The 23,058-nt window shown below is 38.9% G+C and overlaps 1 protein-coding gene across 1 annotated transcript in view; it reads left to right on the forward strand.

Annotated features, from left to right (window-relative positions):
- obscna (obscurin, cytoskeletal calmodulin and titin-interacting RhoGEF a) overlaps positions 1-23,058 on the forward strand; it is a 107,705-nt gene that overhangs the window by 51,787 nt on the left and 32,860 nt on the right. The window contains 20 exon segments of the mRNA XM_060932759.1: positions 450-507; positions 591-703; positions 2,632-2,738; positions 2,837-3,037; positions 3,896-3,990; positions 4,073-4,246; positions 6,161-6,320; positions 8,234-8,341; positions 8,431-8,595; positions 8,683-8,841; positions 9,793-9,970; positions 10,072-10,185; positions 10,271-10,438; positions 11,135-11,237; positions 14,132-14,261; positions 16,805-16,910; positions 21,988-22,030; positions 22,741-22,819; positions 22,898-22,913; positions 22,915-23,019. Coding sequence (XP_060788742.1) covers positions 450-507; positions 591-703; positions 2,632-2,738; positions 2,837-3,037; positions 3,896-3,990; positions 4,073-4,246; positions 6,161-6,320; positions 8,234-8,341; positions 8,431-8,595; positions 8,683-8,841; positions 9,793-9,970; positions 10,072-10,185; positions 10,271-10,438; positions 11,135-11,237; positions 14,132-14,261; positions 16,805-16,910; positions 21,988-22,030; positions 22,741-22,819; positions 22,898-22,913; positions 22,915-23,019 — 2,382 coding nt within the window.

Consider the following 23,058-nt stretch of genomic DNA (forward strand, 5'->3'; position numbering starts at 1 on the left):
TGACCTCTTGTTTTAAACGGCTGTTAGACCCTGATATGGTTTAAGTAAGTAATAATTGTTTTAAGTAAGTAATAATTCATATAAGTTTAGATAAAATGCATGCGACAGATAGTGGAGACAGTGTAGCATCCAAGTATCTCTTGTCACTGCAGCAAGCTAAGCATTTTGCTTAGCACGCTGTCTTTTTGATGAACTTTCCTTTCTGACATGAAGATTGTTCCTGGCATGAGAGAACACCACATGTGAACAACTATTTCCTAATTTTAATTGGGATATCCTGTCATTAAATGCATCGAGTACAGATCTTCGCTAATGTTTTGAAAGGTGTTTACCATTAACCAGATAGTTTCTAAGTAAAACGACATTTCTTCCTGTGCTCATCAATTTTTTGCTTGAAACTGTCTATGGCAGTTGACTTTTTTTTTTTAACTTTCTATTGTGTTTTGCAGCATCCTGTCCTTCAGATTATGAAACTGCCCCTGATGTGGATACAGACTACTTATCCAGGTAAGAAGACCTGATTATAAACCTAATATTCATTTTAAAACCATAATTATAAAAACAAACTGCAGTTTTGTTGGTTTTTACAGAGGAAAAGAAGTGGAAAAGACAAAACCCAAAATGCAGCTGTCTCAATGTTTAGAAGAAGAAAAAGGTATCAGGCCTCAACCACAAAAAAACACCAGACAGTCAAAAGTAAAAGGTCAGTCTCTTCTTCCATGTCTATCTTAAAATTATGTTAATTGATGATATATTAAGGAATGAAAGCTAATCCTATGTTCCCAATAGCAGTCCACAATGTCGCTTGTACTGTACTAGGTCCATACGCTGACCAGAAGCACCAACGAGCTCTGCTACTTCCAATCAAATTTCATTTTTCTTCATAATATCTTGATAGACATTTACTGGCAGGATAAGCTGAAACACATTTATAAGCTTTTCATCCATTTTTGCTCATCAAATAGTAAATGGAAACTAATTTCAGGTAGGGGCTTACCAGTGTTGCAGTCGAGTCACTAAGCCTTGAGACTGAGTCCAATCTCGAGTCCCCAGTGTTCAAGTCCGAGTCAAGTCCAAGTCATTAAAGAAAATTTCAAGTCGAGTCCAGTCCGAGAACAAGACTCCAACTGCACCATTTGACGGTGTCTGTTGCTGCCTTGATGTGAAAGCGTCTCTGCTACTGTGTTGGACTAATGTTACTGCTTGACTGCCCCATTTTAGTTAATAGGCTACAGATAAAAAGCTTGTTCATTGCTCAGCAAGCCCCGCCCACTATTAACAGGGCAAATAACATGAGAGAGGGTTAACACGAGCTAGTTCATCACTCAGCAAGCCTCACTATCAACAGATCAATGAACATAGCGTGTCACTTCCTTCTTTGGATGGAGTCTTACCAAATGACAATTGAAGTTCGAGGTTCTCCCCGTCGTCTCCTCGATAGTTCTTCTGCATATGGAACACATAGCAGTGCATTTTTTCCCACTGCACGAGAAGTCTGGATAAGCAAAGCAGACAATCCTAGCAGCGTTCTCTCCAGGCATTTTAGCACTGTTAACGTTATTTCGATTACGTTCATTATGTCTTATATTAAATATAGTTATTTTTTTTTTCTTTTTCTTTTTTATCAGACATCCAGTTTTTGGGTTTGTTTACCTGACATGTTTCGACGTACGACTGTCGTCTTCCTCAGAGTGTCACCGGATGTTAATTGGTGATGCATCTTTTATCAGCTGATGTTTCTGAAGGCGTGGCCTTCCTGTCTGGATTGACAGGTCGGTCACGCCTTCTACTGTCTGTTTGTCCCCTGCAAGATGGCACTCCATACATGCTCTCCCACACCTGGAGTGCCATCTTGCAGGGGACAAACAGACAGTAGAAGGCGTGACCGACCTGTCAATCCAGACAGGAAGGCCACGCCTTCAGAAACATCAGCTGATAAAAGATGCGTCACCAATTAACATCCGGTGACACTCTGAGGAAGACGACAGTCGTACGTCGAAACATGTCAAGTAAACAAACCCAAAAACTGGATGTCTGATAAAAAAGAAAAAAAAAACTAACTGTTAACGTTAGTTTGTTCCTGAACATGACATATGAACAAGTGAATGTGCATTCTCTTGCACAAAATTAGTATAAAAATTAATGTAGATATAAATATCTTATGTCAAATTATGGTATATTATAAAGAAAAAATCTGAGTCCTCGTCTCCAATTTATGAGTCAGAATGCAGTTAATGTACAAGTTCGAGTCCGAGTCATCAGTGCTCAAGTCCATGTCAAGTCACGAGTCGGACTCAAGTCAGAGTCCTGGACTCGAGTACTACAAGCCTCGTGGTTAACATGTCCGCCTCTTGACCAGGAGATTGTGAGTTCTACTCATGGTCAGGTCATACCAAAGAGCATCATAAAAATGGTATCTCCTGCCATCTGGTGAGGCTGCAATACAGATGTGAGTAGGGAATCAAACTCTCGCGGCTACCAGAGGACTAAACCCCCCACTGTAACCCTAGCTATATAATAGGCAAGAGGCCGAGGGCTACTGAAATGGAGCTTGGCACTGCCTGACATGGCATGGGAAGGACTTTGATTTCTTTCTTGATTGATGAAATGCAAATAATTTTTTTTTCACAGAGGGAAAGTTAGTAAGCAAGACTCCATCTAAATACTCTCACAGCCTCAAGACCTCATCCAATGTAGAGTCAGTCTCGGAGTCAGACGAGGATTATGAAAGAGAGGAGGTAATACTGTATCATATTTTTATGTATTCTATTGTTATACATTGAGTTCTATCTGAATTTTTTTGGTTACCGCTTGACACGTGGTATTTCATTCTCAGATATGTGATATCTATGTGGCCAAAGTGGACTGTCACCCCATCAGAGGCAATAAAGAGACCTTTCTTCTTAAGGAAGGCCAGTTTGTGGAGGTCCTCGATTCTGTGCATCCTGTGAAGTGGCTTATCTGCACAAAGCCAAGCAAAACCACTCCATCCAGACAAGGATGGGTATCTCCAGCATACCTTGAGAAAAAGACAAAGGTTAGCATCAAGAGATAAGATAAGTTGAACGCTTCTTCGTGAGCAGGGGTGGAAAATGCACAGAGAAATTGTATTTGAGTAAAAGTGTGAGACTCTTTCATAATCTTTCTCAATTAAAAGTAGATTTACACAGTCAAAAAATACAATGTACTTGAGTGAAAGTTAAAAAGTATCTACATTTATACATTCAAGTTATTCATCATGCATAACTCTGCATGACTAGCTAATTAGCTAATAATAGCTAATATATAGCTAATATTAGCTTAGCTAATAAGTGAGTCATAATGAAAATATTTTGGTAATTCAGACACACAATTTAGCTCGCTGGTTAGCTAATGTTTAATAATCCCTTTGGACTGGCACATTCGTAATGAAAACAAAACTTAGCTAGTGAATTTAAAAAGCTAGTTGACAAAACTTGCAAAACATGACTATCTAGCAAATTTTACATGGCAATTTACAAAATGTAACTAGCTAGCTAAACTTAAAAGCTAATTTGTAAAACTTGGCTTTTAAGTTAGCTTTGAAGGCTGATTTAAATAGCTAAATTACAAAACTTGGCTAGCTAATATTCCAAAATTAATTTTAACTGAACTCAAAATACATCTTTAGCTTTGATGGTAAATTTTAAAGTATATTTTTTATTCATTTATTTTTCTTTACATGGGAGGCTAATAAGACGTGTCATCTTGTAAAAACCCACTGGTAAATCCAGCAAACAAGAACATCTTACTAAGAAAAAAAACTCAAAAGGAATTATGAGATTTCTATCAAGTCTTAATTACAGTAACAAAGTATATTTACTCAAGTATTTTCTGCGCCTGTCCCTGACCCATCTTGCGATGACTCTTTTCAAAGGAACTATTTTCTCTGGCACAAGAAACAGAGACAAAAAACGCTTCTGAAAATAGAAGAAAAACACCCTCTAAAGATGAATATAGAGAGACATCAAGGTGAGTTAGCACATACAAGGTTATATGATTTTCAATACTTTTTATGAAAACTTATATAATTAAACATGCTTTTACTTTTCAGTCAGTTGATCAAAGGTCTACTTGACGATGAAAACGAGTTTGTAAGAGAAATGAATTTCTTTGTGGAGCACCATTTACAGCATGTAGAGACAAGCTCCAAGGTTCCACTCACTATTCTTAGCCAGAAAGAGTATATATTCCGCAACATAAAGGACATCACAAGCTTCCATGAATGGTAAAGCAAACAAAAAATGTTATTATGTAATATATTTGTTTATATTATATAGACACAAGTGTTTTACTGGGAAATACGGCACTCGTATTTTTCATCTGAGCTCCATCTGGGACATGGAGAACCAAAACCAGGACATAAATCTCTGTCACTTATGAGGAAATTGATAATAAATCGATGTTTTTGATAAATTTGGGGACTTTGTTTGTGAATGTGTCGATGTAATAAAAAGAAAATCGTACGTTGACTTGAAGATATGAAGTTTATCTTCTCATGTTGAAAAACGTGCATTTTTCATATGAAATTCATCACGGATCTGAGTGACATATTTAAATAATATTGGCTGGCTTTTTTCATGGTATATCAGATATTTTTCATTCAGCTAGCATGATTGTGAACGAGTCGAAGATGAGTAGCTGAATGGAATATATTTAATATACCATGAAAAAAAGCCATTATTATAATACATACATATTCCTTTCGGATGTTCAATGCATCGTTCTCTTTCAAAATTCCCTCAAAACCTTCCGTATTTAACGAAGCAAACCTGGCAGCCATGTTTGTTTACAAATTGTCCCAGTCACCCGCTAGCATGGAAGTTTTACATCTATAACGTGTGGCATGTTGACAACCATGCAATATCGTAAACCTTATTCAACGCTCATTCTCCATTGGGTATAGTGATATAATACACGTAGGATAAGCGATATGCTAACAATATTGCATGCTATCGAACCAAATGAATGAAACCCACTAGAAGGGAATAGAACATGGTTTTTATTCCATGGAAAAAGTGTCCTGTATGGATAATAATTCCCGATATTTCACTCCAGTGACATCACTCCCAGTGTTTTCCCGCTGACTAGACGCACGTTGTCAAAATGGTGAACCGGTTCAAAATTTAAATTCTTTTGATTAACTAGCAGTGTTTTTTTGGTGGATGTGTCCATATAATATAAAGAACATTACATGGTGGCACAAAGATATGAAGTTTATCTTCTCGTGTTGAAAATTTTTCACTCGTTTGTGATGTATACATTCACCACTCAAAGATGAAATTCATATCTTTGTGCAGCTGTGTAATATCCTCTAAATACCACAGCCTTGTTGGTCAGAAGGTGTTGATTAAGTTTCTATAACAGCAGCTCTGACAGTATTGCAGATGAAAATCACAGGTTTTTCTGAATACGTTATTGTTTCTATAGTAACAGCTCATTCACAGGGGTTTGTACAGCAGACACAGATTTTAAAGTGTTGTTATATGAGGACACATTTATGTAACATTTATGTAAGGAGTCTCCAGTGTCAGTACTTTGTAACAGTCAGAGGTAAAGCTGTAGTGACGCTTTATAGCCTCAGTAGAGTACGTGAGAACAGGAATTAACTTGTTTCATGGACATTCCACAACATTACATGAATAACTAGAAAAGCACTCGGAGAGCGCAGACCTCCGCCAAGAATCCTTTAAAAAAACCTGGGGTCCAGAAGGTGATCCGGATCACCACCAAAATTTAATGGATTTTTACTTGTGCCCAGTCACACCTCTGGAAAAAATTTCAGAGCAATCTGTTCATAACTTTTTCCGTAATGTTGCTAACAGATAAACCAACAAACAAACAAACCAACGCTACCGAAAACATCACCTCCTTGGCGGAGGTAAAAAGGTATAATACAGTATCTATATATTTTTTAATGAATGAAAAGTTGTAGCGTTGGCAACTTGCTGTGGTATAAGAGGAATAAAACATGTTGCTGTTTAAGGAAAACAAAACTTAAGAGTGGTAACAGTGACCATGCTTGTTGATTGTTTTCCCATAACAGCACCACATGGAGTGTTTTATTCCTTAATATCATTATTTACTGTTTTTGTTGTTGTAAGTTTATCGATTCATCTCAGTGTGCATTTCCATCTTACAGTTGTGTTTTACCGAAGTTAAGCCAGTGCACCACAGATGATGATGTGGCTCAGTGTTTTGTAAATTACGCCCCAGATTTTGAGATGTACCTTCAGTACATTATCGGCCAGTCTCAAGCTGAGGCCTGCATCACAGATAAACACACACAGCACTTCTTTAAGGTAAGCACATACTTTCCAGTGCTGGTAGTTTGGCTATAGCTTAGATATTTTAACATATTGTAGCTTACAAAAAAGTTACAATTGGAAAGTAGCTTCCCTGTTGAAACGGTAGCTGTGTTTCCATTAACCTGCTTAATGTGCAATTTGAAATCGCAAACTACAACTAGATAAAGACTGTGACGAAAGTCACAGTGATTTGCTCTAGCTGTTACAAACTGGTATGTCTGGTCACCGTACCCTATAGATCCAGAACGGTAAGAGGTATGGAAAAATGCTTAGTGAAGAAAAGTCATGCCTTGCCACCCTGAACAAAATTAAAAAAAATTGAAAAAAATCATGAAAATTGACAGTTATAAGTGATTGAAAAAAAATCCCATTTTTCATGGATCATTCTGGATCAGTGATCCGGATCAGCACCAAAAGCCATAGCAACGTAATTCAGCCGAGAGGTATTCTTCATGTGAAATTTGGTGATGATTGGTTGAAAACTGAGGGAAATATGGTGTCCTAAAAACTTTAGAAGAAGAAAGTGGAAAGATCCTGAGTGAGAGTAACAATTTGCACCAGCGCTGCTAGCATAAATTGAAAATGAGGATGGAAACCACAGGTTTAAAAAACCAAAAGTTCGAACAAATATGAAAAACATGTGCGTATCGAGCTGTGGGGTGACTTTATGGAACAGACTGGAGACAGAAATAAAACAAAGTGCAAATATGAATCTGTTTAAAAAAAGGTACAAAAAATATTTTTAAATAAGTATATAGAAGAGGAAGTATGTTAATGGAGGATGATGAGGGATAAATCTATAAATAGAATAGGGTTGATTGTTATATTAGAACTAACTTAGTATATGGTATATATTTATTTATGGGGATAGTTTATATATTCATATTTACAGGGATAGGTATGTAGTAGATATTTATTTTTGTAATTATATATTTATATAGATATTTATGAAGTGTATATATGGTATATAGTATATATTTATTTTTGTAATTATATATTAATATAGATATTTATGAAGTGTATGTATATGGTATGTAGTATATATTTATTTTTGTAATTAAATATTTATATAGATATTTATGAAGTGTATGTATATGGTATGTAGTATATATTTATTTTTGTAATTAAATATTTATATAGATATTTATGAAGTGTATGTATATGTATGTAGTATATATTTATTTTTGTAATTATATAGATATTTATGAAGTGTATATATGGTATATATTTTTATAGGTGTATTCATGTAGTTTGGATTTCGGGGTAGTTAAAAAGGGGTGGGAAATTAAAAAAGTATTGTACTTCTTCCCACTCCTTTTTCGAACAATGTGTGGTGTTTTGTAATGTCTTAGCTCTTTGTTATTTTATTTATTTTTTGTTAATTTCTCGTTTTCTTTCTTTTGTATGTACAAATAGTTACATACGTTTTTTATATATGTTTGAAATAAAAATAAATTCAAAATTCAAAAAATTCAAATTCAAAATTCAAACATGTGAACTTTGATAAAACTCAAATATTGCAAAAAAAAAAGGTTTTTGTGCTTGTTTGTGGTAGTTTTTCAGATGATTCGATAAAGCAAAATTTTGCAAAATTGAAATGGAAACTTTTTTCACATTTAAGTCACATTCAAGACATGAAAAACTACTTTTTGGAAAAGAAGAGTGCGCTGTAAGGGAGGAGAAGAACTTTTGTGTAAGGAGAAAACCAAGCTTTAATCACATGACATCACTTAATGGAAACCTAGACCATTAGCAATTTTTTTGCTTGTTTTGTTGACATTTAAAACAAATCATTTCTGTTGTGTGCAAAACTGCAATGGAAAGCCGGCTACTGAAAGTTTCATTAAAAAAAAAAGTTTGCTTGTCCCACAAGAGCATATTGGAATTAAAAATAATGTGTTTCTTAGCAATATGCCAACACTGCTTTTGCACATCTGGATACTCGAGCCTTTAGTGTCAGCACGTATTTGGAGAGACCTTTGGAGAGGCTTAAAACATACAAAACTCTGTTCAAGGTAACGCTGTGAACTTTATAAAAAAAAATGATAGCAATCTCTGTAAACTACCATAACAAACCAAGATGTGGTTCAATGTTTTTTTGCAGGAGTTGATAAGGAACAAAGCAAAGAGTGGCCAGAGCTGTTGCCTCCTCGAAGATGCCTTTTCCATGGTATCCAGCTTGCCTTGGCGTGCAGAGAACGTGCAGCATGTGTCCCTGATTGAGAATTATCCAGCACCTCTCAAAGGGCTTGGAGAACCAATCCGACAAGTGGGTCATCAGACAATGGAATTTCATCAACACATTAATTCAGTGTGCTGGAAGTTGCTCTGATCTCTTGGTTGTTTTCCATCTCAGGGTTCCTTCATTGTATGGGAAGAAGCACCCGGGACTAAAATTTCACTCAGAGGTCATCATCGTCATGTCTTCCTGTTCAAGGACTGTATCGTCTTCTGCAAGACGAAAAGAGACTTGAGTACCCAGTCCATGTTTTATGTCTTCAGGAATAAGATGAAGGTAATTTTAGAAATGCACATATAAAAAATTTAGTTTTCGTAAAAGCTGGCTGGTGGGCAGAATGGTGGTGGAATGGGTAGCATTGCTGCCTCACAGCTCCAGGATCCTTGGTTCAATCTTGAGGAGTGGTCATCAGCTTGGAAAAGGCAACTGGACTTGCTTGAAATCCTTGAAGACGTTTCATCTCTCATCCGAAAGGCTTCTTCAGTTCTGTCTGACTAGTGGGGAGTTCCAGGTATTTATCCTCTAGTGGACCAAAAGCAACCCTAAGGAGAGTCGTTGAGGTCACATGGATGGTTGACCCTCTCAGTCATCCTGTAAGTTGTTCGGGTCACTGGAGGCCGGGTGTGAACGGTGTTAGCAGCCTAGAGGGTCGTTAGGGTTGGTCGTTGGCTCTTTCTGCCATCATATGAGTCATTGAAGTCAGCTGAGTTTTGGTGTGGATGTGTATTCAGTTTTCTGGGAAGACCAAGACTCAGCTGACTTCAATGACTCACATGATGGCAGAGAGAGACAATGATCACCCTAATGACCCTCTAGGCTGCTAACACCATTCACACCTGGCCTGCAGTGACCCTAACATCTACAGGATGACTGAGAGGGTCAACGACCCATGTGACCTCAACAACTCTCCTTAGGGTTGCTTTTGGTCCACTAGAGGATAAATACCTGGAACTCCCCACTAGTCAAATAGAATTGAAGAAGCCTTTAGGATGAGAGGTGAAACATCTTCAAGGATTTCAAGCAAGTCCAGTTGCCTTCTTTAGCACCTATGGTTACAATGACCTGGATGACTGAGAACCTTCGCAGACATACTTGGAAATGGTTGGCAAAAGCAATTTGGAGATCATGAACTGGTGTTACAGTATCTTTGAATAAAAGACTCCTGATAACTGTTAATTCATATAAGTTGCTCCTGCAGCAGTAAAAAAGATTTTCCTTCTTGTGCAGCTGAGTGATGTTGATTTGAAGGATACGGTTGAAGGGGATGACCGATCCTGGGGAATCTGGCATGAGCATCGAGGTACAATCCGAAAAGTCACCCTTCAAGCTCATTCCATGCTCACCCGCTTGTCCTGGCTCAAAGACCTTCAAGATTTGCAACAGCGCAGCAAGCTTCCATTATGGAGTGAGTTTGCAGTAAAATTCCTGCACACTTTGATCCAATAAAGACTTTCTGGTTCAAATCAATATCTGGTTTGTTAAATTTTTAAATTTGTATGTTGACAGGTGCACCATGCATCGAACTGATTCTTACTGATTCTTTAGTTAAACTCGGACAAACCATAAAACTTGTTTGCAAAATCACGGGAGTCCCGAAACCTGTGGTTACTTGGTACAAAGGTAATATTTACTTCAGTGTTCTTCTCAGAATATTCGGAACTGGAAATCCTGGCACTTGATGCCACTTTCTTTCTTGCTTTCTCAGATGGCATTGCTCTGAAGGATGATCAGCATCACATTATCTCAGAAGGAAACTCAGGTGCTTGCTATTTGGTTCTGACTTCTGTTTCCATGGACGATTCGGGTCAGTACATGTGTTATGCAACAAACCCCATGGGGAATGCTAGCACCCTGGCCAAGATCATTGTTGATGGTAAGCACAATAGAGATCTGAAGTGTAAACTTTCCTTCTCTTCAACTTACAGTAGCACCAATATGCACATCATGACTACACTGAGCTACACCAGTAACCTTGCTAAACAGCGAATACAGGATCACAGTGTTTTTTCACAGAATTTAGCAGACAGTCTTATCCAGAGCAATGTACAACATACCCAGAGCAGCTTGGGGAACAGGTCACTTCAGCTATTCCTGCTGGTCCAGGGAATTGAACCAGTAACCTTTTGGTCCCAAAGCTGCTTCTCTAACCTTTAGGCCATAGCTTCCCCCAGGAACAGTTTGCCTTCCTGGAAAGAATGTTCTTAGCAGGTTAGCTTGTGATAAGAAGACTTGCAAGGACATGAGAACTACTGAGGTATGCATTATTGCCTTTAGTGCTCATAAACTAGCTAGCTAACTTAACTAATCAGAATAATCTCCTGATGAAAAGTGGAACAAATCATCAAATTAAGGAATGGTGAGCCATCTAGTCTTATAGTAGCATTCTCATATCCTTGCAACTCTGTTCTCAGAAGCTAATGTGGAAAGAACATTCTTTCCAGGAATGCAAATTGGTATTGGGGAACACCCCGTGATTCTGGTGGCTCTTTATTTGTTGTTTAGCAAGCTAACTGCAATAACTTTGGTGTGGTGAAGTGATAACTCACTAACTGTAGTTTACACTTTACAGTGCCTCCTAGTTTCACAACCAGACTTCAGAACACTCCTCTGGTGAAAGGGAAGGATGTGAAATTGCAGTGCTCAGCAGGATGTATTCCTGTACCCACTGTCAGGTGACACTTTTTTTTCCCCCACATCACATTAGCTGCTTTCAGGCAGTTTACACTTATTAGCTCTTCTGGCCAACAGGCAATGAGCTTATGCCATCATGTGTTGATGGCATAAGAAGCAAAATAAAAAGAAGCAATTTTCGTGACTTCTCTCTCAATTCTTCACCGATGTTCATTCTTTTCGGCAGGAAGGTACACTACCGTTCAAAAGTTTGGGGTCACCCAGACAATTTTGTGTTTTCCATGAAAAGTCACACTTTTATTTACCACCATAAGTTGTAAAATGAATCGAAAATATAGTCAAGACATTTTTCTGGCCATTTTGAGCATTTAATCGACCCCACAAATGTGATGCTCCAGAAACTCAATCTGCTCAAAGGAAGGTCAGTTTTATAGCTTCTCTAAAGAGCTCAACTGTTTTCAGCTGTGCTAACATGATTGTACAAGGGTTTTCTAATCATCCATTAGCCTTCTGAGGCAATGAGCAAACACATTGTACCATTAGAACACTGGAGTGAGAGTTGCTGGAAATGGGCCTCTATACACCTATGGAGATATTGCACCAAAAACCAGACATTTGCAGCTAGAATAGTCATTTAGCACATTAGCAATGTATAGAGTGGATTTCTGATTAGTTTAAAGTGATCTTCATTGAAAAGAACAGTGCTTTTCTTTCAAAAAATAAGGACATTTCAAAGTGACCCCAAACTTTTTGAACGGTAGTGTAGGTCTGCCTGGGGTGCATATAGCTTCTACCCAAATTTGCATAATTGCAATTAATAATGAAGATATGGAGCAATTAATCAATCCCTAATGAGCAGTTTCCACACAAATCACTTCTTCTCCCTCAGTTCTTCACTGCTTTTGATTCTTTCTGGTATGAAGGTAGGGGAACCTAGGGTGCATATACAGTGGTGCTTGAAAGTTTGTGAACACTTTAGAATTTTCTATATTTCTGCATAAATATGACCAAAAACATCATCAGATTTTCACACAAGTCCTAAAAGTAGATAAAGAGAACCCAGTTAAACAAATGAGACAAAAATATTATACTTGGTCATTTATTTATTGAGGAAAATGATCCAATATTACATATCTGTGAGTGGCAAAAGTATGTGAACCCCTAGGATTAGCAGTTAATTTGAAGGTGAAATTAGAGTCAGGTGTTTTCAATCAATGGGATGACAATCAGGTGTGAGTGGGCACCCTGTTTTATTTAAAGAACAGGGATCTATCAAAGTCTGATCTTCACAACACACATTTGTGGAAGTGTATCATGGCACGAACAAAGGAGATTTCTGAGGACCTCAGAAAAAGCATTGTTGATGCTCATCAGGCTGGATAAGGTTACAAAACCATCTCTAAAGAGTTTGGACTCCACCAATCTACAGTCAGACAGATTGTGTACAAATGAAGGAAATTCAAGACCATTGTTACCCTCCCCAGGAGCGGTCGACCAACAAAGATCACTCCAAGAGCAAGGTGTGTAATAGTCAGCGAGGTCACAAAGGACCCCAGGGTAACTTCTAAGTAACTGAAGACCTCTCTCACATTGGCTAATGTTAATGTTCATGAGTCCACCATCAGGAGAACACTGAACAACAATGGTGTGCATGGCAGGGTTGCAAGGAGAAAGCCACTGCTCTCCAAAAAGAACATTGCTGCTCATCTGCAGTTTGCTAAAGATCACATGGACAAGCCAGAAAGACTATTGGAAAAATGTTTTGTGGACGGATGAGACCAAAATAGAACTTTTTGGTTTAAATGAGAAGCGCTATGTTTGGAGAAAGGAAAACACTGCATTCCAGCATAAGAACCTTATCTCATCTGTGAAACATGGTGGTGGTAGTATCATGGTTTGGGCCTGTTTTGCTGCATCTGGGCCAGGACGGTTTGCCATCATTGATGGAACAATGAATTCTGAATTATACCAGCAAATTCTAAAGGAAAATGTCAGGACATCTGTCCATGAACTGAATTTCAAGAGAAGGTGGGTCATGCAGCAAGACAACGACCCTAAGCACACAAGTCATTCTACCAAAGAATGGTTAAAGAAGAATAAAGTGAATGTTTTGGAATGGCCAAGTCAAAGTCCTGACCTTAATCCAATGGAAATGTTGTGGAAGGACCTGAAGCGAGCAGTTCATGTGAGGAAACCCACCAACATCCCAGAGTTGAAGCTGTTCTGTACGGAGGAACGGGCTAAAATTCCTCCAAGCCGGTGTGCAGGACTGATCAACAGTTACCGCAAACGTTTAGTTGCAGTTATTGCTGCACAAGGGGGTCACACCAGATACTGAAAGCAAAGGTTCACATACTTTTGCCACTCACAGATATGTAATATTGGATCATTTCCCTCAATAAATAAATGACCAAGTATAATATTTTTGTCTCATTTGTTTAACTGGGTTCTCTTTATCTACTTTTAGGACTTGTGTGAAAACCTGATGATGTTTTAGGTCATATTTATGCAGAAATATAGAAAATTCTAAAGGGTTCACAAACTTTCAAGCACCACTGTAGTTTCTACCCAGATTTGCTTCATTACAATTATTAATGAAGTTATGGCCTAATTAAGCCTTGGTGGGCAGTTCTACAAAAATCGCTTCTTCTCGGTCAATTCCTCACCGTTTTGGATTCTTTCTGGAAAATAGGTCAGTATTCCTAGGGTGGATATCGCTTCTATATATAACTTGTATATCATGTATATAGCTTGAAACATTTATTGTGTAAGGTGGCCCGCTTTAGATCATTCCTTCTGGACTAGGCTGGGCCGGAGTGAGCTACGCTGTCATTGATGGTCTCGTTTTTTTTAGAAGAGCAAAATGTATCATGATATTTATATTACATCATATCACTTAGCCAGAAGTTGTTTACTATGGATGTCTATGTCATAGATGGTTTAAGGACAGCACACAGCTGGAGAAAAGCAACAAATATAAGATTGAAACTGATACACAGACTGGAGTCCTTTTACTGGTTATAAAAAAAGCAGAAGAAACAGATGTGGGACAATACGAGTGTGAGGTAACCTTAACCAACATACACACACCGATTTCTAGTTGATGTTTGGGAATATTTACAAATTTTATCCATATTTTGAATCGTATTTTCCATTCTGGTAGCAAGTACTTTTGGAGCCCCATTAATCAATGGTACATATCGCATTGGGCACCATTTTAGCTGAAGAAATAAACCGTTGGTGTTATCATATGTCATAGCTAGTCATTAATTAACAGTTATTCCATGAAATCGAGTTGTACATGAGCTGATAGGCGATGAGGCGCGTAGCACTGAATTGTCTATAAGCCACATACGATGAGATTGAGTGGAATAACTGTTTTATTCTCTCCACATTCACTGGACTTTGAGAAACAGAGCATTTTTATTTGTATTTTTTGCAAATGTGATGAATAAAAACTTTATATGAAATATCTGACAAAATCATTTCCACTTAGAATGTAAACAAACCGGCAAAATGACAGTAGTAATTTGTGAAAAATGCAATAATAATAATTTTTGAAAAACAAAAAAGATACATTCTTACCATCAAATACTTTTATTCCATATTTTGTTGCTTTTTTTTGTATTTTTTAGGGTTTTGTTATCAAGTAGAGTTTTTATTTCGTCCTCAGTTGGTTCAGCAACACTCTCCAACATTTTATTTTTCTCTAATCACGGTATATGAGCTGTTAGCCTCAGGGGCGTGTTTAGCCTATTTTTGGGGGTGCTCAAGCACCCCCAAAAACGAGCTCAGCACCCCCTAGCTCAGCACCCTCAAAAACACTGCTTTTGGACGTAATTTTCAGAAATAAGTGCCCTTGCGCACTGCGCAATGAATGTGTGCGCGGGCGTGTGTGCGTTCTTGAATTCACCTGTTACGTGATAGTTCTATGAGCAGTAAAATCCCTCTCCTCCTTGCGTCCCCTCTGATTGGGTTGCCTGTCCGCGCGAGTGCTTGCTACGACATGGTGTTTTTTTAACTGGATTCCACGCCGATGAGGAACTCGAAGTAGCACCTGAGTATTACTGGCATAGCGAGATGTGAAGGTACGGACTGGAGTTACAGTTGTTAAACACAACACAATAATATGCATAATGCAATATTGATGTTCCCTGGTCTATGAACAGAATGATAAAAACGACATTTATCATCCATATCGAGATACTTTTGTGCAGAGCTGTACAAGTGCTACGGTGCTAGACCACCGTGTGTTAGTCAATTTTATTTACTGTAACATAGCGTTTACGTTTGCTTATCATTTATATATTTATATTTATATATTTATCATAAATAACATCATAATAATTAGCAAATTAATCAAAACAGACACTGAAACGTACATGCACGAAGCAAACAATTAAACAAATGACTATCAAAAGAACACTACCAAAATATAACAAATATAACAAAAAATATAAACTAATGTAAACTAATGTAAAATCATAATAATACACACTATTATTACACAATACACAATAACACATTAATTAACAATTACCACTGTTCAAAATGAATAGCTCCAACATTACAAATGCAGTAGTAGGTCTTGTTTAGTTAAAAATATAACGTAAATATTTGTGTCAGTGGTTGTAAATGTGTAGATATCATAGTTTATTGGGTCAGCTTCTGTTAAAACATTGCATAAGTCTAGTCTTGTCTAGTCTTCTTGTCTAGTTAAGTCTAGTCTAAATGCGGAATAAACGTGGAAACACTGTCGTTCAAGCCAGGTGCCTCTGTCAGCTCTGGGGGCTAAGCACCCCCAAAGATCAGATGCTAGAATCGCCCCTGGTTAGCCTAGTAGTAGAGTAGCCAATCAGAGCACGCAATTGCTCATATCCAGTGAATGTGGATAGAATAAAACTCATTATACCACAGAGCTGTTAAATCCTCAAATATAATTAGCTTTTCAAGAAGGAAGCTAAGTTTGGAAATGTTTATTTAGCATTTATGGAAAGAGTCTTCAATGTCAATGCTTTTTAACAGTCATCAGTAAAGCTGTAACGTTTACTTTTTTTGTTGCAATTTTCTCTACTATAACAGGAATAAAATAGTTGGGGGTGTGGCATTTTAGAAAAATAATCAACTTTGGTTGACTCCACATCACGTTGGGCCACTTCACACCATGCTATCATTTGATTTATTTTTCTATAACAGCATGCCCCATCTTGTTTTATTCCTAATATTGGCTTGGAAAAGGTTGAATTCTGACCTCTTTAGCAAGTTATCAAGTTAATTGCACAAGTTGGTTACAGTGCATTATGTTAATTACTTAATTTCATTCATGGAAATATTCTGGAAATATACAATATATAAATATACTGTAAATATACAGCTTACTTATGTTAATGAATGTTCTCATTGGTAGAAACACCAGTTTAGCCCACCACGTGGGATTACCTCCAATAAATTTAACCAAAACAAGGTACATCGGTAGACAGTTTTCTTCTGAATTGGAGCAATTATGTTCATTGCTCTTCAGGTCACTGCTTTCCAACTGGAATGCAATGTATGTGTGTATTTCTATGAAATTTACACACTGCATTAGCCCACCCTGCCTGTGTTTTAGATAATGAATCAGATGGGCAGTGCTAAGTGCAAAGCACAGTTGTACTCCACACCACCCACTGCGACAGACAGCACCAAAGATCAACCTCAAGCCACCTCAGCTCCAGGTATGATGGTCCACATAAGACAAGATAAAACAAGGTTATCCCGCCAGAAACAACTGCTTACTGCGATGCCATGGTCTCATGGGTTTGACAGAGCACATACCAGTTCCACCTCCCATCCTTGCATCCTTTTGTTTCCTCCAGGTCATCTGTTATGTCTAACATCTGACCTGAGTTCTGTAATCAGGAGACCATGATCAACCAAGGAACCGAAGACATGTAGTAAAGCTGCAATCATGGATTTATACAGTTATGAAATTCCATCAGCTCTGTGGAATATAAAAATTTAGACAATTGGCTCAACAGCATATCTTCCTAGTTTATGCACTTAGCCTCTAGAGTTGAGAGATTTTTCTTGGTTTATCAAAACTTTTTATGAATTTAGACAAAACAGCATAGTCTTCTGCAGAGTATCTTCTTTGTTGTCATATCCTTGATTGTAGCTATAAAGTACCCCGGACCTAAAAATAGTGTTCGGTTTCATTATGCATTACTAGGAGTCAGCACAGTGATAGTGGTTAGCACTGTCACCTCACAGCAAGAAGGTTTAGGGTTCGAACCTCATGGCCGATGAGGGGCCTTTCTGTGTGAAGTTTGCATGTTCTCCCCATGTCTGCATGGGTTTCCTCTGGGTGCTCCAGTTCCCCCCACAGTCCAAGGACATGCAGTTAGGCTGACATGCTACTCTAAATTGTCCATGACCAAAAGCAGTGGAGCAGCAGAGTGGCTAGTTGGCTGTACTTACTTAGCCAAGAAACCCTAGGAAAAGGGACGTGGAGACATGCAGGTTAGGCTAATTGGCGGCTCTACATTGACCGTAGGTGTGAATGTGAGTGTGAATGGTTGTTTGTCTCTGTGTCAGCCCTGCGATGACCTGGCGACTTGTCCAGGGTGTACCCGCCTCTTGTCCATAGTTAACTGGGATAGGCTCCAGCTCGCCCACGACCCTGCACAGGATAAGCGGTTACAGATAATGGATGGATGAAAATCATAGTCCTAGTCCAAAGCAGTTGTCACTACACAGGCAGTTAGCAACAAACTTGGATAATCAACATTCAGAACCGGAATAGTAAGAGTCACAACCTTGAAGATGAGCAGAACTCGGAACCAAGGCTAAGGCACAATATTGAACCAGTCTTTTCAACGAACCAAGGATTGAGAAACTAATCAGTGAGCTAATGCAGGACAGGTGTACAGGACAGAGTGATAAACCAACCACAAAGACAAAACAAAACATGACATGGCTTTCTTTGTGAAGGGGAAATCCGTGACAACACCTCTTGAATAGCTTATTCTGATTATCACTAGTATTTGGGCCAAAGTTGTTTGCACAGCAATAAACTTTTTCTTTCGTGTTACTATGGCAGTGTGCTGCCTGCAGAACACAACTCGGGGGCTATACATTTTTGACTGCGAACTACAATTTACTCATAGTCTCTGGGTTTAATTGAAGCTTCTGCTCAACCCACAGGTCCCGGGGATGGATCCAGCCAAAGAATCTGACAGATGCACATTTGCAGAAATATTTTCACTAATTTTACCAGATCGCTATGGATTTTCACAGGGGCGTAGAGCACACCGAGCCCTTTCCAAAGAGGGCATCCACAGCCCACTACAACTGCGGCTCAGCCTGCCATTCGCTCCTGAACCCCCGTGCAAGCACAGCTCACCAAAAGCCCTGGCTCCAGCCACGTGTGCATGCCGGGATTTAAAAATTCATAACTCGGCCACCAAAAGTCCTAGCCCCACCAAACTTTACAGGCATCTCCCTCTCCCCAAGACCTCTTGAAGCAGCCCAGGTTTGATCTGCTAGGACCATGGCTCAGCCTGTTATTCGTGGAGAATTTCAAATTTCAACCTCTTTCTGGAGCATTTTATTGGTTTGACCTAGATTCTGTGTCTCAGGTCATTCTTTATAAAGCATCATGAGAATACAAGTAATTAGGTCAGGTAAGTATCACTGCTTACCACAGGTGGTCGGATCCTGAACCATTAGTCTGTTGTTTGAGCATGGCTATAGCCCATGTAGCCAGCTAATGGTAAAGTAAACAAATGCCCCATGACCGATGCCAAGTGGTGCACATATATTTCTGACCGATGCACATGCATCGGTTGCATCAGTCTGGATCCGTCCCTGGGTCCGACCTTGTGTGAGATGTCTGTGTTGAAGTTGGTTTTGAAAAACCATTGCAATTCATTGCAGTAAATGAGAAAGCAAATAAGCTTCTGGCGAACATGTACCAACAACCATTAGCCAACCACTTCCATCTGGTGCAAACCTAATGCTCATCTTCACCTCCTGGCCTGGCTCCAGTTCCTCGCATTGAATTAAGTATTTGTGAATAAAAGGACTGCATGCAGCCCAGGATCCAGTAAGTCCTGAACTGATGTATACCCCTTTGAATACTCACTGGCAGGACTGTAGTCAAGACTGCCAATATCAGGACTAGCCAAGAATGAGTCAAGACCAAATCTTCAGAAAATCAAAGCCACATCAAGATTTAGTTCTACAACCCCAAATCAGAAAAAAATTGCAATGGGATGGAAAATGCAAATAAAAAAGAAACCAGTGATTTCTAAATTTACTTTGTCTGTTTCATTGCAGACAGAATGAACTCAAGATATTTCATGTTTCGTCTGGTCATAACTTAATTTCCTTTGTTAATATACATCCATTCCTGTGTTTCAGGCTTGCAACACATTCCAAAAAAGGTTGGGACATGGTAATTTAGGGTTCGTAATGACGTAAAATTATTAAATAATGAAGTAATGTGAAACAGGTGATTTCAACAGACAATTGTAGTCATGATTTGTTATAAAATCGGTATCCAGGAAAGGCCTCATCTTTGAGGAGTAAAGATGGGCCGAGGATCTCCAGTTTGTCAACAAATGTGAAAGAAAATTATTGAAATGTTTAAAAACAATGTTCCTCAAAGAAAAATAGGACGGGATTCGGATATTTCACCCTCTATGGTGCATAATATCATTAAATGATTCAAGGAATCTGGACGAATTTTGGTGTGTAAAGGGCAAGGGCACAAGCCTAATCTGAGCACCCGTGATCTCCGATCCCTCATTGCATCAAGAACCGTCATTCATCTATAGCTGACAAAACCACATGGGCTCGGGATTACTTTGGCAAACCTTTGTCAAGCACTACAATATAGAGTTACAGCCACAAACACCAGTTAAAACTACTGTGCAAAAAGGAAGCCTTATGTTAACTGTGTCCAAAAGCGCCATCAACTTCTCTGGGCTCGGAGGTATCTGGGATGGACCATCACACAGTGGGAACGTGTATTGTGGTCAGATGAATCAGTACTTCAGGTCTTTTTTTGGAAGTAATGGATGCTGTGTGCTCCGGACCAAAGATGAAAAGGACCATCCAGACTGTAACCAAGAACAAGTCCAAAAGCCAGGGTGTGTCAGGTTTTGGTATTGTGTCAGTGCCCTTGGCAAAGGTAATTTACACTTCTGTGATGGCGCATTAATGCAGAAAAGTACACTGAGATTTTGGAGCAACATCTGCTGCCTTCAAGACAACATCTTTTCCAGGGAGATTTCAACAAGACCATGCAAAACCACATTTTGGAAACATTACAAAGGCTTGGCTGTGGAAGAAGAGGGTGTGTGCCTTCTGTCCCCAGTAGAGAATGTGTGGCAACAGGAATGGCAACATTACAACAAGTGGTAAATGTTTTACTGTCCCAACATTTTTGAAATGTGTTGTAAGAATTAAATTTGAAATAAGTGTATATTTTGGGGAAAAAACCCCAATAAAATTAATGTGTTAAAACATCAAGTAATGTGCTGTTGTATTGTTTTGAGTGCATTACAGGTCAAAGATTATTTACAAATCACTGTTTTCTGCTTTAATTTCTATTTCAATATATTGTCCCAACTTTTTCTAATTTAGGGCTTGTACAACCTTCTTGATTCCCTTCATACCAACAAATTGATCCAAGCCACAGACGGCAGGACAGTTTTGTTCAGTTGGACTCCCGGTGACAGATGACTGTGGCATCATCTGAATTTGAACTTGTAATTTCCCAACAGTAGTGATTTTTTTTCCTTTTTTTCTTGTTTCATCATGACATCCTTTCGTATTTGCATGTAATCCTTGAATTTAAAAAAAAGTAAGGGGTTACTTGCCTCTTGCTTGAACTTAGCTGAGATTGGCTCCAGCTTCCCCCGTGACCCTGATGGATAAGTGAAAGAGATAATGGATGGATGGATCGATGGTAAAGGGGTACTTTGATCGAGTGAATGTACTCGTTATACGGTAAATGAACAATGTCTTCTCTCTCAAGGCAAACCATTAGGGTAAAAGTTTTTTTCCTTATATAATTTTCCTGTGTTTGTGTGAACCAAACTGTCATTCTCCTCTCATCTCATTATCTCTAGCGGCTTTATCCTGTTCTACAGGGTCGCAGGCAAGCTGGAGCCTATCCCAGCTGACTACGGGCGAAAGGCGGGGTACACCCTGGACAAGTCGCCAGGTCATCACAGGGCTGACACATAGACACAGACAACCATTCACACTCACATTCACACCTACGCTCAATTTAGAGTCACCAGTTAACCTAACCTGCATGTCTTTGGACTGTGGGGGAAACCGGAGCACCCGGAGGAAACCCACGCGGACACGGGGAGAACATGCAAACTCCGCACAGAAAGGCCCTCGCCGGCCACGGGGCTCGAACCCGGACCTTCTTGCTGTGAGGCGACAGCGCTAACCACTACACCACCGTGCTGGCCCCCAAACTGTCATTCAATACCATAATACCATCTCTTCATTCTCAGACACATCTCAATGCATTAAAGTTTCACTATTATGATTTATATTACAGTATAAATCTTGGTTTGTTGTTTGAGATACTTGCATGCCTTTGAAACACATCCATCTGATACAAAAGTCATAATTGAAACATTCCACTCAAAAGCATCACTATCTTCACTATTGAGAGTCACTCATAACATATGAGTGGGTTATTAGTGGCTTTTGGAAACCTGTTTACCATGTTCATCCACACTTCTCTTTATTTAACTCCATTCTCTCCATCCCACCCCCTTTTTTTAGTCCCAGAGCAGGAGACTAAAGATCCAATCAGAGCCATCCTCATGTAAGTGTCCTGAAAAATACGGAGACGCCCATACACATTGCACGTAAACCTCTCTTCTGTCTCTTTCTTTCTCTTGCTTGCTCTCTCTCCATCTCTGTCCCATGAACCCATTACCTTCTGGTCAGCACTTGCCTGGCTAACTTGCAACTTCCTTCATTTTCAAAGCTGGTTATGCGCTTGGACCCCAAGTGTTATGGCCGGTCTATTAAAGCGTCATTTCTTCTGCTGCCTTTGGGCGCACACTGCTCTGTCTATATGTATGTTTTACAAAGAAAAATTACAATCATGGTGAACTCTGAGAGCATACGGTATGAGCTGCTTATGTCCTGGGAGTTATAAAGGTAAGTGTTAGATAAGTGCAGTAATTATCCTTTTAGCATTTAGCCAAAATGTAGTCAATCATTAGAGAAATGTTTGTTGTGCAATATTTGAATTTTTTTAGCTTAGCCTTGGAGTTATGAAGCTATGGTAGCTAATGGAAAATAAAATTTCAATGCATTCTCAAATATTTGTATCTACATACAGTACGCTTAAAATCTTACAAGAATTGAAGAATAATTATGGAATATGCATCTACAGCCACATCACTAGTTTATAGTTTTGTGATTTGTGATAGATCTTTATACTAAGATGTAACAGAAAAAGAAAACCCTGGAACAAATAGGACTCTCACTGCTGTGAGATCCTGACTCTGTCTTTCTTGGCTACAGCAGCAGATTCAGAAGGTTGGTCCAGTGCTTTGGTGAAGAACCTCTTCCAGAGGTTCTTTCAGTCTGGACCTTCCAATCAGTGAGTGCACATCTTGTACTTCATCTAGTAGCCAAGGTTAGAACATTTCAATACAACCATTTCATACATGTTCTGCAGATCCGCACCTAGTACCAGTGAGACTCAAGCAATAGAGGAAGTAGATGAGGAACCATTGGGCATCCCAGAGGAACACTATGAGGAGACATGCATGTCAAGAGCAGAGGACGATAAATACACAGGTGATCACAACTTTTGGAGGAATCAATTGAGTTCTCTTT

The sequence above is a fragment of the Neoarius graeffei genome, chromosome 10, assembly GCF_027579695.1.
Source record: "Neoarius graeffei isolate fNeoGra1 chromosome 10, fNeoGra1.pri, whole genome shotgun sequence".
NCBI classification, from domain to species: Eukaryota; Metazoa; Chordata; class Actinopteri; order Siluriformes; family Ariidae; genus Neoarius; species Neoarius graeffei.